The 16,286-nt window shown below is 43.5% G+C and overlaps 2 protein-coding genes across 4 annotated transcripts in view; both read left to right on the top strand.

The window, feature by feature from the left end:
• The first annotated feature begins 206 nt into the window (after window positions 1–206).
• LOC147154079 (oxysterol-binding protein-related protein 11-like) lies at window positions 207–8,764 on the top strand. 2 transcript variants are annotated; one of them, XM_086040805.1, is made up of 14 exons: window positions 488–574; window positions 688–749; window positions 850–918; window positions 1,010–1,185; window positions 2,093–2,172; window positions 2,248–2,433; window positions 2,528–2,714; window positions 3,526–3,671; window positions 3,749–3,889; window positions 5,207–5,669; window positions 5,782–5,968; window positions 6,041–6,223; window positions 7,333–7,486; window positions 7,576–8,764. In XM_086040805.1, the coding sequence occupies exons 3-14, from the start codon at window positions 857–859 to the stop codon at window positions 7,630–7,632; spliced, it is 2,022 nt and encodes a 673-aa protein (XP_085896931.1). In that variant the 5' UTR covers window positions 488–574; window positions 688–749; window positions 850–856; the 3' UTR covers window positions 7,633–8,764. The 2 variants fall into 2 exon arrangements, with proteins under 2 accessions (XP_085896922.1, XP_085896931.1); XM_086040796.1 differs by lacking the exon at window positions 688–749 and having other exon boundaries at window positions 207–574.
• A 5,898-nt stretch (window positions 8,765–14,662) lies between these two features.
• The window catches only part of LOC147154078 (nck-associated protein 5-like), an 87,141-nt gene continuing 85,517 nt past the window's right edge, over window positions 14,663–16,286 (top strand). Inside the window, exon 1 of one of the 2 annotated variants that reach the window (XM_086040783.1) lies at window positions 14,663–14,844. In XM_086040783.1, coding sequence (XP_085896909.1) covers window positions 14,723–14,844 — 122 coding nt within the window. In that variant the 5' untranslated portion in view covers window positions 14,663–14,722. The remainder of the gene's footprint in view (window positions 14,845–16,286) is intronic. The other variant, XM_086040747.1, reaches the window with a different exon arrangement.

Genomic DNA, 16,286 nt, shown 5'->3' with positions numbered 1-16,286 from the left:
TAGCTACGCCCACGTCATAGTAGCGGTTGGGTCAAGTGGAGACAGCACACAATTTCCACCCAAATGCCACTTAGGATATAGAATAACATTCTCTTTAGCTTCTTAAAAAGTCATATTTTCCCTTAAAAATATTGAAGAAAACGCATGAAATAAAAAAATTAAAAAATCTGTTACGAATCTCACGATGACGAGTCACGTGACGTATTTCCGGTGGAGGTACCAGGAAGACTGTCAAGCTAGTTTAGCTGGACATGTTTTATCAGGTTTTATTCACTATAACAAATAGGCAAATGGGTTTGTGTGGGTTGTGTAGTCGGTACGAAATGGATTTTGAACTTCATCGTACATATTAAAGGAACCTCGTCTTCCTTACTCACGTTGTCTTGTTTTGACGGGTTAGCTTAAGGCCGGTAGACTGCGGCTAAGCTAAGCTAAAGGCGGTGGTGTTGCCAGTGACTATGCAAGGGGAAACCACGGCAATAAGATTTGCGGAAAACGAAGGCAAACTGGATGTATTCCCCCAGAACAAAACTCCAAGCTCGGGTAGAGCAAGTGCCAAGAGTTGGCAGTACAGGTGAGCGTGTTTAGCTTGATGACGCTATAAAGCTAGTTACTGAATCCAACCGTGTTGTGTGTTTATAAGAAAGTGCATACAGGTGTGATAGAAAGAACGCCATTTGATTTCAGATTTCTTTGGCTCGTTGAGTTTGGTCCCAGCTACTGTACTTTTGGCCAGACACATTTACGAGGCAGGACAAACATCACCTTTGTGTGTTTATGGCTGTGTGCTCCATCCCAATGATTTTTGTCTTCTTTTGTCTCCTTCTGCATGATATCCCTGGATGCCAGTGACCACATGGAGAATATCGATGGCTACTTGATGAAGTACACCAACTTAGTAACAGGTTGGCAGTACAGGTGAGGTACCCTACTTAAATGCACAACCATTCAAAGTGATGCTTTTTCACTGTCATTTACAGAGTTGGACACCTTATCTTGTTGTTTCCAGGTTCTTTGTCCTAAACAATGAGGCGGGTGTGCTGGAGTACTTTGTCAATGAGCAGTCCCGGCATCAGAAGCCCCGTGGCATGCTCCCACTGGCCGGGGCGGTCATCTCTCCAAGTGACGAGGACTCGCACACATTCACTGTCAATGCCATCAGTGGAGAACAGTACAAGCTCAGGGGTGTGTTTGAAGACATTGTTGCCTGGTTCTTATTTTGCTGTCATTCAGGTGTTTTTTTTCTTAGGCCTGGTACACAAAAACATAATTTTGCCCCTTCCTAATCAAGGCAAACAGCAGATTATTTTATGTTTCATAAGATTAATTTAAAAGAATTTGCTGTGGTCTGAGGTGTGTTAAGAGAGAATTTGTCCTGATAACAGGGTCCAAAATTGGTCGGGGCCAAAAATCTCAAATATATAAGTGTTCAATGTTTACAACCAAAAATATTCTCGTGGGGAAAGCTGACGACTCCATGGTCATGGCTCTGTTACCCGTGACGTGAAACGGATGTAGCCAATCAAGACGCAACCTGACTGAGGAACACGGAAGCGGACATAAATAAAAGCAAACAAGTCAAGTGTTACTAGGATAATAATACCATTAGCTTTGTTCGTGTACTCACGTTGTGCTTGCTTAGTAGGAATGCAAGTCCGCTTTCACGCCATCTTCAAGAATTTTTCCGTGGTCTTTTTTTTTTTTTTTTTTTTGGTTTAGTTTGATTTTTCCAGAAATAAGTAGTCCCAAGAACACCATCATTCGCTTCTCTCCTGTGCCCTCTTCCATTATGGAAGTGTGATCAAAACTGTTAAATGCCTGATATTTTTTTTTTTTTTTTTTTTTTTTTTTTTTTTTAAATCCAAGTGTGTGGTCTACTCTGTAACATAAAAATCTCATTAAGATTCAACAAATCCATATTGTACCACCAGGCCGTAGTGTTCTTGTCCCCATCCATCATATTCATTCAGTATTGATGTTTTCCGTTCTCTGCAGTCTGTTAGAGCAGCAGGGATCAACGTTGATTTGGACAGTGGTAGAATAGCCCTGACTAGTTTTTAATTAATTTACTTATTCCATGTGTCATTCTCAGCCACCGACGCCAAAGAGAGGCAACACTGGGTGAGCAGACTGCAAATCTGCACACAGCATCACACTGAGGCCATGGGCAAGGTAAGAATCGCTTTGAAACAGTTGGGGAAATACAAATGGACTTTCTTTAATTCCACTTTGTGTTGCTTTGCTCAGAGTAATCCTCCACCCAAGTCACGCAGCTACTCCATGGTGTCTCAAGGCAGCAGCAGCTCTCCCATGTCTTTACGCCGACCTAGCCAAAACCCCACCTCCTTATTCAACTGGCAAATACACAAGGGCTCATCACTGTATTCCAGCAAGCGTTCCCTGCTGCCAGATCACCTCATGGAAGCCAGAGAAGTAAATCATTAAGCATCCATCTAAAATATCTGAAAAGATTCTGTTGTATTTTACGGAGATTGTTGTAGCAGTGACCATGCACTTCCCCCTCTAGATGATGAGCCAGGCTCAAGGCCAGCACAGAGACCTAATCCAGGGCATAGAGGGCCTGCCTGCAGCTCCTGGACTTTCTGCTTTGGACCAGGACCTGCTAATGCTCAAGGCTACCTCCATGGCTACCATGACCTGCCTCAATGACTGCTTACATATCCTGAACCTGCAGCAGGTGGCCAGGCAGACAGGTTCGATGGCAGGCTTTTTCCCTTTCCTTTGCAGATCTTTCAACTGAGATGAAAGGGAAACCGAATTTGTGCTAATTTTAGGCCAACAAGTCAAATCATAGATGCGCTTGTACAGTCCCAACAGGGCCTCCATCCAATCCAGACAAACAGTGGAATCATTTTGCATTATTGATAGGGAACTGCACCTATTATCGCCACCTGTCAACAGTAATTGGACCTCGGGTAGTTACACTATCCATGCAACGCTGTGGTGACACCTAGCAGTTTTGATTAGGATTTTAAAGTGCTGCACGTAGCGTACATGTACAGTATCTAGAATCATGTCTGACGTCGCACTATTCAAAATCATTTGAAACGGGAAAACAGCCAGCTAACGTTCCACTTTTCTGAGGCAGATCTTATTACTCAATGCATATTTCATCAGGCAGCCTCAATCGCAACAGCCAATCAGACGAAGTTGCCCGGCAACACGCAAGGTGAATTTGAATGGGATCGTCCCGCCCCTAAGCTTGCATAAAAAGATGCCAGACCGGCAGTCCAGAGCCAATCAGAGGATGAGGATGTTTCCTGTTGGCGGGGCAAGCGGTGTCTGACTGAAGGCTCGAGTTGCACTCTGCTCATCTTAAACTAGAACCGTTTGTCCCGCACAAGTTGTGGCAGTTGTGCCACAAGTGGCAGGCTACCTGAAGGGCTACGTGCGTTTGTGCACGCAGCTGTGAGTGTCAGAGGGGCCTTGGGAGGCAGGGTGGGGGGGCCATTAATATAATGACTACCTCTGAACCTGCTGCTCTGCACCCCCCACCCATGGCAGGATCCACCATTGAGTGGCTGGAGCCCAAGCTGCCTGACATCCTGAAGAATGGCAGCAGTTCCATGGGCAGCTTCACGACAGGCGAGGGCCTGCTGCAGGAGGGATGTCTGGCGCTCAGCATCCCAGAGTCCGGCAGCTTCTCTGGGGTGAGACGGCACGGTCCCTCCAAAAGTGGGGTAGGCTTGTGCACACTTGTTAATTCGTTATTGTCTCGCTCTTTCAGGAGCAGGAAGACATTGATGCTGAGGATGAGATCGTGGACTCTTTCACAGACAAAGAGGAGGACCTGTGTGCGGTGGAGGAGGAGCGCAGCGTCATCCTACACCTGCTCTCGCAGCTGAAGCTAGGCATGGACCTCACGCGGGTAGGTCGAGTTCCATGTGCTGACAGATGACAAAAAAACGAATTGTCACGTGCTGACTTAAGCCCGGCAGTATGTCTTGTTGTCTGTTCCCCTGATTATTTCCACTGCTAACAACTTAGGTGTTTGCAACTTCTGAGCCGCAGTTTCCACCAGCATTAGGTTTTTCTTAACTTGTTACTTCATATTATTATTACTAATGAATAAGGATTTATTATTTATTAACAATAATTGTTATACCATGATCCTATGAAACTGCAATATTTTTGCTCACGGTTATCATACGGTCAAATCTGATATTGGCCTAGACCTAGTCTGAAGCTCTACTGACAAATTTGATGTGGATCTATTTCCTGTGCATTCTGTGCAAATTGAAATTGAACATAAACAAATTACTCAGATTCATTTTTTTTTCCCCACTTTGAGTTGTATTTTTCTGTTTGAAAAACACTGTAGAAATAGTTTGATAGATTGATAATATTGCTGTTGTTTACATTTGTATGTTTTTCTCCTGCAAATTGATAATTTCATCAAGGATTTTATTTTCGCTGACCTTTAATCTTTTGCGGATGGTTATTTCTAAAATGTCTGGTCGTTCGACAGATGTTAGTTACTGTTGAGGTGTTCTTGCTCTGCCCCCAGGCACGATTCCTGGACATCAACTTTAGGGGTTCGCATCTCCTAATCACTTGTCCTCATTACAGTACTGACTTGAGTACTGAGTCAGTCACAGGGCTCAAATTAACAAACAATTATTCAAACTCACATTACCACCTGTGAGCAATTTCTGTCTTCAATCCACATGTATGTTTTAGAAATACAATACAATTTCATTTATGTAGCGCATTTCATAACAGCTAGAGCTGTAACAAAGCACTTTACAAACAATACAATAAATAAAAAAACAAAAGGCTGTGATACATGTATTAATAAATATAGATAATATATAAAATATAAATAAATAAAGCCAATAAATGTGGGAAGAAACACCGATTTGTTTTGAATGTGCGACATGCAGGCTACACACAACCGCACTTTTCTGCCTTCCTGATGATGTGTGTCACGTAGTGGAACCACCTCGGAACTATTGAACATTTCCCTAAGACACTGCCCAGTTCCCAATGTTTGCATAAAACATGATCGTGTGTCACTTGTGATATTTTTACTGGTGTTTGAGGAAATTCAGGGAATCTTGAGTATGCCTGAATGAGCCATTGTTCATTTGCGCGGAGTATGTCATGCTTCGAACCCAAATAAGATGGAAACAATGAACATAATACACGTCAACAGAATGAATGAATCATGCGGATTTTCGTGCAGGTTGTTCTACCCACCTTCATCCTGGAGAAGCGCTCGCTATTGGAGATGTATGCAGACTTCATGTCGCACCCAGAACTCTTTGTGGCCATCACAGACGGCAGCAGCCCCGAGGAGCGCATGGTTCGCTTTGTGGAGTACTACCTCACCTCCTTCCACGAGGGCCGCAAGGGCGCCATTGCCAAGAAGCCATACAACCCCATCATTGGCGAGACCTTCCACTGCTCCTGGAAAGTCCCCAAGACACCAGAGGCCTCCTCCGCTGAGCCCCCGCAAGGAAGCCCCGACCCCGCTGCCTCCCAAGATTCCTACCAAGTGCGCTTTGTGGCCGAGCAAGTATCCCACCACCCCCCTGTGTCTGGCTTCTATGCAGAATGCCAGGAGAGGCGCATGTGTGTAAATACGCACGTGTGGACTAAGAGCAAGTTCATGGGCATGTCTATCGGAGTGTCCATGATCGGAGAAGGTTAGCAGCTCTTTTTGGTTTTTTTTGGTTTTTTTTGTTTCTTTTTGCCTCACATCCAGACAAAGATTGTATGCAAATGTTTAATTTTGATGTCTTGATGATTTTTTGTCAGGGTGCCTGTCTTTACTGGAACACGATGAAGAATATGCCTTCACGTTGCCATGCGCATACGCACGCTCCATCCTCACCGTACCTTGGGTAGAACTGGGGGGCAAAGTTAACATCACTTGCGCCAAGACGGGCTATGCTGCAGTCATCACTTTCCAGACAAAACCCTTTTATGGGGGCAAATTGCACAAGTAAGGACTTTGTTTCAAGTTGAAATCCAGAAAAAGAACATGACACTGAAGGACATTGTTTCCCCAATGTAGAGTAACAGCGGAGGTGAAACACAACCCAACCAATGTGGTCGTGTGCCGCATCCAGGGTGAGTGGAACGGCGCTTTGGAATTCGCTTATGCCAACGGCGAGACCAGGGTGGTCGACGTCACCAAACTGCCTGTAACAAGAAAATGGGTCCGGCCGATCGAGAAGCAAGGACCGAATGAATCCAGGTCAGTGCATGGACACTAGACTCCGTGGTTGGTACTCTGGTTGTCGTTGTGTAATCCTTTTGTGTTTGTTTCTGTTCATGCGTGGTTTGATAATGTGTCAGAAACTTTAAAAAAAAAAAAAAAGACATCTGTCATTTAACTTTATTAACTCATCTCACAAATAAGTAACATGGTCCTTTTCATTCTATATGTTTACTACACTCATCAAGCTATTTATCAAGGTTAATTTTGAAATGGGTCAATTTGACCCACCACATAACAGGAGGGTTAGCCAACCACTGGCATTACGGGGGACCTGCATAATCGATTAGTCGATTCATCATCTTCTATCTGGTGTTGGGTCGCGAGGGCAGCAGCATAAGCAGACAGGCCCAGAATTCCCTCTCCCCCATTCACTTTGTTCAACTCTTCTGGGGGAATGCAGAGAAATTCCCTGGCCAGCTAAAGAGACGCTTCTTCAAGCATGTCATCGCCGAGCCGGGGCGATTTTATTTCCGCACAGTGCCACTTAAGAACTGAAGTTATTTCAAAGCACTTTTCATACTGAAGCGGTCAAAAATCACAGTCCTCATACATTAAAAAAACTGAACTGAATGCCCGATGAACAGGCACTTGTAAATGCAGCCAAGAAAAAACGTTCTAAAGGAAGAAAAGTCTCGGCGGGTTGGGTTAAGATGAAGAGTGACAGTAGAGGAACAGCATAGAAGGCTTGAGCAACTTGGGGAGGGATGAGAGAACTGTGGGCCAGTCCAATTCATTATAAATTCATAAAGATCGCATTTAAAAGCACAATTCATGTAAAACATACAGGATACAAAAGCTAAACATAAAAAAAATAAAACACTGAATGCGCAGGAGGGGCTGTATAATTGTGATCCAAAAAGAGAGTTCTTGTCATAAGTATGCCACAAGAATCCAATACATGAATAATAAAATACATTATTATTCTTGCACTTGGCAAAGATTAAAAAAAAAAAAAAAGAAAAAAAAAAAGAAAAGATGGATCTTGTAAGAGAGGTGCATTATTGAACAATATGATGTATATGTTTGCCTTCACACGGCTGCAAACTTGTCTCGGGGAGTGTACTGTATGTTGAATATATTTGCAGGCGTCTGTGGCAGCATGTTACGGAGGCCTTACGGCAGAAAGACATCGACAAAGCCACCGAGCACAAGAGGATCCTGGAGGAGAGACAGCGCTCGGAGGAGAGACACCGAGCTGAGACAGAAACTTCTTGGAGGACCCGATACTTTGACAGGGAGGTAAGCCACCGTCACGCAACGTGGAACCTCTCGCTTCCTCTCGTGCAGACAAAGCAATCGTGTATTCAAGCTCGGTTTCTTTCCACCAGGGCGATGGCTGGATTTATCGCAAACTACTCTCCAAAAGCCCTGCTGTCAAATCCTAGTTTTATCTCTGCTGCGGTCGGTTTGCCTGTGGAACGAGAGCAAGATGACCTGCACTCACGTACAGATGGACAGATGACATTCACAAAGCCCCCAAGCTTTTTGTCCTGACCGTGTATCATGACACAGTATACACCACAGCGTGACTGTGTGACCGACCACTTGCACAATCTAATGCTATCCAATACCAGAGTTGTCCTTACAATGGCAGTAACGCTCAGTTTCATTGACACTTTCCCATAGGTGTTGATTTAACAATATGTTCAATTGTTGTGGTTAGAACGCCGTCTAATGTTTCAGTTACTTCAAGTACGGTCGTTACATGAGCCAGTGCAGCTCTTGTGTTGGATATAATTATGTTGTTTCAGAGTAATCTAATGTCAATCAAACCTTGTACAGATATTCTCTAGCCTTAAATAGTCCAATGGATGAGGGGTGACGATGTAGCCGGATTATCGCAGATTATGAGTATGCATTGACTCTCTTGGAATGCGCCCCCGAAACACACACATTATTTGATCGCTTTTGTTGTGTTTGCAGTGGATGAAAGAATTTGATGTAAGTGCATGCTGCGCCTCTTGCATCTGCATTACAGACTTTATACAATATATTAAAGTTGAAGTCAACCCAAACATATTTTTTTTCCAGAATATGTTCTATGCAGGCCCACTAGTTGAAACAAGGCATTCTGATAAATGTTGCATTTGTGGAATATGAGTTAAGCAGCAAACCACCCGTTTTCATCCATCTCCGGGGGCGGCCATTTTGTCACTTTTGTCAACTGAAAATGACATCACAGTTGCGTTGGGCTCAGGCAACCACCAATTACAGATCACATGTCTTCTGAAGCTGAGCCACGATTGGTTGTTATCTGAGCTCTGAGCATCTGTGATGTCATTTTCAGTCGACACAAGTGAGAAAATGGCCACCCCCTGAGATGGCTAAAAACGGGTGGATTTTGCTGCTTACCTCATATTCCACAAACGCAATGCACATCAGAATGCCGGGTTTCAACTAGTGGGCCTGCATAGAACATATTCTTGGCAAACAAATATGCTTGGGTTGACTTTGCCTTGAAAGGGTTTTAACCAATTGTGCTTGTTTTGTAAAGGAATAAATACCATTTTCTTTAAACATGCTCTCGCACTTATTCCAAAATAGTTCAGGGCACAGTTATTTTACTATCCCAAGAAAGACACTAGTATAAATGTAGATTTATAACGTAAAGTAACGTGTATGTATGTATGTATGTATGTATGTATGTATATACTGTATTTCGCTGGTGTCGTGTCAATATCTCATAAGTCACATTTTGAATTTCATATTTGTGTCAAAAATCTCTATTATTGGTCAGTCCACACACGTGGGTGTTACTTTTAAACACGGACTAATGTAAAGTGTTGAAAATGCCTTGCTCTCTTTTACGATGCACTGCTAATGGTTGAACAAACCTGCCATTATTGAGGTCTTCTGAAAAGTTACTATTTCAGAGGTTTGATTGATTTAATTTGGATACCTGAGATGTCAGCACCTACTCAAGATGGAAGGTGGCGAACCCTTTAACCAAATACAGAGAATTATACCGTACTGTAGGAGACTCAAAAGTGCCTTAAGATTTGTGTTCTATGAATATTCCACAAGAGGGCGCTGTTTTCTCATTAAGCGCTGTACCGGTTTGAGGAGAGAACATGAACGTGGTTAGGTCTCAACTCTTAACAAAAGCCAATACGCAATCTTAAGACAAAGGCGCGAGTTTGACCGTTTGACCATCAAATACTGTTCATTTTTTTACAGTATTTTAGGGGTCAATTGTGTCCTGGGCGAAGAATGCCCTAATAATTGTTTAGATTTAATTATGAACGACAGGTTTTCAATGTTTTCATGTTTAACTGTCTGTCTGACGAATGTTATGATTCCTGCCAGAAAATTATATTTTTTTCTCTCTTTCAAGATCAACAGATGCATGTTTCTGCAGGAAATGTGGTGGGAACACAAGACATTTCTCTGGTCAGAAATAAGCTCCTTCTTGATCACTGTTATCACCGTCCCATGAAAAAATATGCAAATGTCCCATCTCACTGTTTCAAGATTCCCTATTACTGGCATTTTCCTTGATTTAACACAAACACATACACACAAACACACACGAGTAAATCTTACACATTTGGCCTGAACATGGAGATTTACTGTACTACATGTAAAAAAGAATGACATTTGAAAATGTTTTCATCTTCGTGTATTTTAGATAACTTTGGGAAAAGTCATCAAATGCCAATTGTGAGATATTTACATTTTGGATATTTCTGTTTCTGTCAAAAATGCATCACATTTGAGCAGGGGAGTATGTATGGGTCTCATGTTTCTATTTGCAGCTCTGGAAGGAAGAAACCACTATAAAGACTAGACATGTCAGAACCTTTCACTGAAACATTTAGATGACTTTTAGTTTTATGTAGTACGTATCCAATGATATGCACACCAATGTATATCATCAGTACTGCTACTCATCATAATAGAAATTCCTGCTTCAAGTGCAGCTCTGCAAGCAGGAGCGTCTACAGCAGTGGAAGCAGAGGAACAAATGAGTAACGCATGCTTGCTGCAAGCCACTGTGCTGAACTTTCGCATCCGTATAACGCAAAATAATATGATGAGTTGGCCAAACTCATTTGTACTTTCTCCAGTGCATTTCACATTGACTGTTTGAATGTGCTTTATTAACTACATGATGAAATCGGATTAGAATTCACAGTGGCCTATCACATCTGTGTGTCCATTTATATCGGAGTGCTTCATCCAAAGCTCTTCCCGCAGCCCTCCGCAGTTGTGTTTTCTTTTCTTCACATGTGCCCCCCCCGCCCCCCCCGAGCCAGACCGCACGGCTCACGCCGTCAGATTTACAGCGCCCTGTGAAGGAGTGTGAAACCTCACGCGAAGCATTGTAGATAACGCATCACAGCTCCTGCAGGCAAATACTTTTGAACCCTTTAACTATTTTGGTCAGATAGAAGATACACTATATGGACATAAATGGTTTGTAATCAATTCAACCGTCATCTTATCAAGACATGTTGGACAATGAGAAGCTTCAACTGTGGATGAAATGCAAACATGTACAATGATGCCCTTTCAAACGGTTGCAGAATGCTTTACTAGAAGAGTGGCGGAACATTTCATTCAAAATTGATGGTGCGCACTATACGCACAAGGAAGATGTGAACAAAAAGGTGCATCGTATACTGGTACATAGGGTGTGTGGAAAAAGGTCAACTTCAATTCCAATATAATGTATGTAATGTCGAATGTGATTAATTTAAATATTACAAAAAAAGATCAACATTTCGAGTTTCCCTTCCAAAATAATGTTTGGGTTCCGGTTCACGGATGACCGTCGTCATTACGTCTCTGCTACGATAAATGTATTTGTTAATAAACAAATGCTCTTTTCCTGCTTATCTGATATATTGCGCCTTTCCATCACAACATGATCCCCAATTGGCTACCTTTAAACATTTCGCTCCGGGAACATTACCTTCTTGCATCGCTACTCCGTGTCACCGCCGAACCTAGCTACCGCTGCTGGCTCTCCCAGCTGACAGCCTGTCCAGACGCGCAGCACAACACCAGCCAGCAAAATAACACATTGTGGACTAAACACTAACGACTCGACTCATCCCAGTGCTGTGAGCTCCGAAGCGCCTAAGTACTGTAGGCTGAATTGAAAGGGAATGAGGGGAGTCGCTTGCATTGAATGGCAAAGAAGTCAGCTGTGCTCCCTCCCACAACGGCGCAAACACCACTTTCTAAATTGCATTGGGGTTTTTTTTTGCTCGTTTTTGCTTTTTGCCTTCGCGGGTATCATTTTTGTGGTGGCATTATAAAAAACAAAGAATAACAGGAAGAAAAGAAAAGGACAAACTGGTGAAGGCAATCCTTTAGGTGCTCACTGAACTGAAGTCTCACAGTATTTGCTGAGGTTTCATTTGAAGATGGGGTGAACACACAAGGACCGTGTGACACTAATCCTCTCACATCTGGCAGAGCGGATGAAAGCAGATAAAGATTTTGGAATTCCACGGGTTCCTCCATTTACACAGATAGGTCCGTGATAGCAAATGATTGACTGTAGCTCAATTGAATTAAACTGGCATGCGGTAAAGGTTTGGCAGGATGCCCAGCCTCGTTCGACACTTAAAGAAAGAGATGAACTCCTCTTTGCATGCAGATGAAACACTGGAACGGCATCCTTGATTTATTGCGATAATACATGTCAGACTGCTAAGAGCTCTTTCTGCTTTCCGTCTTGCTGCATTTACAGTAAAGTAAATCTTCCCAGCTTGATCCTTTCTCTGAAAGCGGCTGACATCAGCACAAAATTCGTTTTGCCAGAGGGCAGACTGATGTTTGACTTTAAGACACAACACAGGATTATAAAACATGCAAATATAACGGTGGCCATGTGTAGTCCATCAATCCATGTGTCCATCCTTGTCTATACTTAGCATGTTTAGCGTCACAGGGAGCTGGAGCTTACACTTGACTTGACACTTGAGACACTTGAGAAAAAGGCAGACTACAGCCTCAACTGGTCGCCAGCCAGTCGCAGGGCACATGGAGAAAGACAACCATTCATTCTTACATTCTCATGAGTGTGAGTGAGTTCACTGAGTGGACAGTGAACCCAAGCTGCCAGCATCGAGGTCAGGCGGATCAACCACTACACCCTCGGTGACTCGACGCGAGTGTAGATGTTATGGAAAATAGAGGTAACGATGATGACCATTCCAGTCAGACCTAACGGCAAGAAATCCAAGCAATGGCCTAGTCAATCTACCTCAGGGATGGGCAACTTAAATACTGGAGGCGGGGCCACAATTTTTCATCAGTGCTACTGGGGGGCCACATAGAAGCACACACTTTCTAACCAGATGTATGACAAACATGCGGCTTTAAATATGGACAAAATACGTACAACAATGTGTATGTAACATGATTTTTCTTTTATTCTTCATTTTTCAATTCAACTATCCTAAGCCGACAGCAAAGGGTGTGAAGCAACAAAATAACCACATACTGTATTTCCTTTACAGTGCAAAGGTCATAGAAATTCACATTCAAGGACGGCACAAAACTGCTGAAGAGCAAACCAACATTAAGTGGTAGAACTCAATTTGTACATTGTTTCAGCAAACTCCACTCACCCAAATTTGTAATATTATTGAGGTGCTAGATTTAACCTGCATATCATTCCAAATGTACAAAAAATGAATAGGCCTTCTCATGTTGTAATATAGGACAGTATCGGCGCAACTGAGATATGTCTGCCATCTAGTGATTATTGGTGATATTACAAATTGAAACTACAGTTGCCCCCTGCATATTTGCAGTTCAGCACCTGTGGATTTGCCTATTCACTTCCCCCTCAATATGTTTTCATATTTTTGATTTTTCCATTTTTGGCAATTTTTCTTCCACCTTTTTTTGTGGAAGACGTACATTGAATGCTTATCGGCGTTTTTTGAAGGTTCATTTGGGTTTGTTTAAAAAAAAAAAATGTTGGGATTTTTTTTTCATTTTGGGATGGGGGAAATGAATAAAGGGACCTTGCCCAAATGAACGACAACGCCAAACACGAAGGCAGAGGGCAGCTTGTGATTTACAGATGGAGCGAGGAGGAAGTTCTTGACCAAATGAATCCGTGCACGTGTTTCCATCGAGCAGACTTCATCTGAAAGTCGCGTGTGAACATTTCCCAACAAGGCAGCTTACATTTATGGCACAAATGGAATGTTTCTGCTCTCTGTCACCAATGTAAAAAACAAACCAAAAAAATCCTCAAACCACATCAGAAAAGGTTATTAAAAAGAACAAGTTAGCGGTAAATCCGAGGCCCTGGTCAATATTGTTGCATATCTCCTACAGTAAACTACATTCCAGTCAATGTCATACAATATTTATTATGCTATTAGCTTGAGATATTTAGCTGGAATTGAATCCCAACTATAGCTCATGATTGCTTTTACTGGCTAAGCTCAGACACTGAGCATATTTTGTTGTTGACAAAATGACCTTTTGACTGCTACTAAGTCTCATACCGTTGTATGTTCCCCATGCAGTGTCCTTCACCGACGTAATATTGTTACAATGCAGTGAGCTTCGGGGGCAAGAATGCAACGAGAGAACGGAATCGCGGTCAGAGTGATTGTGTTGATGACTGCGAGGAATGTGCCAAAGACGACCAGCTCAAGCGGACCGTTTGTTTGCTGCGGTTGCGCGAGGCAAGCAGTGGGCCGCTGAGACCGAGGCCTGTCATCCAATAACAACTAACAAACATGCAATTTGATTTGAACTTAATGTGCATGCTCGCGCAAGTTAAAAGACACCAAATATAACATCTGGGACGAGATTCATTGCACATCCTTGCGGCCGTGACGGGTGGATGGCAAAGAGGAATGCGGGGCCCTGCAGAGAAGCCAACGCAAAGCAAAAGCTCCAGTGGCTCCCAGCCGGCGTGAATTCAGAGATCTACTTGGCACTAAAGCTTGGAGTCATGTGCGTCTATTTAAATGAGAAGGCGATGCATATGCAGGGCAGACGCGCTGACTGCCAAGCCAACACACTTGCGGAATGCAACAGCAGCAGCAGCAGCAGCAGCAGCAGCAGCAGCGGCCGCCATGTGAGTCAGGAAAACAGCTCAGCAGCTCGCAGACTGTGTAAACACATGGCACTCCCCGAAAGGAAAGCTCGTATCACAAAGGAAAACACATTGTCCCGCAGTCAAGGAATTCCGCGCATAGTAATGCTTTTGTACCTTTGTTGACACACACACACACCAAAAAAGCGCATGTTGGCAAACGTGCACAGAATTTGTCGGTCTGCGGTGTTCCTCGACCTCGCTGCAGTTAATCAACACGGAGTTGTCAGCAGCTGCCGGTGACGTCAGTGATGTGCAACTTGTGCTCACTCTTCGAGCGCTGGGGCGCCGGAAACTCGGCACCAGCCCGCCTCCCGGTGTGCAGTGACAAGTCTTATTGGGTGTTGCTGCAGACAACCCCACAGCGCTGCAACACTTCCTGGAGAATTTGCAACAGCATGTTTTCAGCTGCCATCAAAGCAAATTCCACCCCATCACTCTGTCTTCCCAAGCCGAAGACTTCTGAGGGCAAAGGAGCTGTGGAGATGCCGGCTTCCAAACAGCCTGCCGGCGGCGCAGGGTAAGTTTTGCCTTCTCGCGAGTTTGCCTTCTTACGTTCTGTCAATAGCAATATGTTTCTTTCATGGTTTTGATTTCTATGTGTGCTGCGTAATGTAAACATCGTTTTGGTTCAAATTGGAACGATTGTATTGACGATTTTTGTTCATTTTTTTTCTTGAAATAAATAAGAAATGCACATCAGATTCATTTGGATGGATTGGAACGAATACTAGTCTTGTGTGCCGCTAACTAGTTGCGTTTCCTCAAAGAATGCTGATTCTCAGTGCTGCATCTCTATGCTATAGATAAAGGCAGGTTCCCCTCTCCCTGAGAGAGAGGCATGTCGCGCAGTTTTCTTCTCCAACTATCAGCAGACATCTGATTGTCATGTTCAGTTCAGTTCAGTTTTTCTTTGCGCTCCACATGATGCCCGCATGCCAACCAGACGTTGTTGGGAAAAGTCTCTCTTCATCCCCACTGGGCCCTGCACATATTTTTGGGATCAGGCAGAGTCGGGCATAGTTGTGTTGCCCGCCCGGCTGGGTTTCGATTGCTCCCTCTTTTGCGCCTCCTTCTCCTTTCAAAGCCTCAACTTGATCCGTATGCCGCTTAACACTATGTACTTAACATGTTCTTGTTAGCTGATGATCATCTGTGTTTCTTTGAGGGGTTTTTGCCCAGGAGAACTGGTTCAGTCAGTCGTCTTAGTCGGTCGGGCCTCTGGGTGCTGATTAAGTACAGTGCGGTTGAATTCAGTTGGATTTGCATGAGATATTTTCATGATCTCACCCGTGTCGCCTTGTCTGGTTACTTTCTTAGCTGTGCCTTCTTGTATGGTCATCATCTCCACTTTATCTTCTGGTTTATTTATCAGCACACCCGCATCTCCTTGTTTGTTTCTTATCACACCTTTGGGTCTGTGTTTGTTTCTTTGTTTTGAAACGTTGTTGCACCTCTGACTACAAAGTATTGCTACTTTCTTAAATGCAGTACTACCACTGTATGACCTTTCTGTGTGCTAAGTTGTTATTCCTCGACTGTTGACACACCCAACCATTAATCATCAAGGTAATCTTTTGGAAGCGTGTATCATATTGATGTGCAAAGAATGCATTTTAATCCCTCAGCCTTGTATTGTAAATCTGGGAAACAGGACCATGAAAGACATGTGCCCGCCAGTAGAAACTGGACCAAATTGTCAGCTCGTCGCCCTCATCAGTTTGGGTACAGCAAAGCCCACTTTTCACTCACACTAAAATGCAATTTCAGTTGCCTCTGTGCAGAGGCGTGCTACAAACGTCTTATTGTTAAAATGCAGAGCCAACATTCAGAGTAACCACAGAAAAGCCAATAAAAAAAATCATCAAAACACTGTTGTAAGCTTGATCCCATTTTTGGAGGCAGCCATAATTCCAGTCAGATCCAGCAGGCTCGGGCGGGTCGGCCAACAGTGGGACGCGA

This window comes from Filicampus tigris, chromosome 1, assembly GCF_054856515.1.
Source record: "Filicampus tigris isolate MCC_2025a chromosome 1, RoL_Ftig_1.0, whole genome shotgun sequence".
NCBI classification, from domain to species: domain Eukaryota; kingdom Metazoa; phylum Chordata; class Actinopteri; order Syngnathiformes; family Syngnathidae; genus Filicampus; species Filicampus tigris.
The sequence above is the reverse complement of the archived record's forward strand: the minus strand, read 5'-3'. Positions and strand labels throughout refer to the sequence as shown.

Excerpts from the sequence above, each read along its gene's own strand:
- LOC147154079 (XM_086040796.1), top strand. The coding sequence starts at position 459 with ATGCAAGGGGAAACCACGGCAATAAGATTTGCGGAAAACGAAGGCAAA. Across the intron at positions 3,890-5,206 it reads TAGGCATGGACCTCACGCGG|GTTGTTCTACCCACCTTCAT; the intron begins GTAGGTCGAGTT and ends ATTTTCGTGCAG. Across the intron at positions 7,487-7,575 it reads CCCGATACTTTGACAGGGAG|GGCGATGGCTGGATTTATCG; the intron begins GTAAGCCACCGT and ends TCTTTCCACCAG.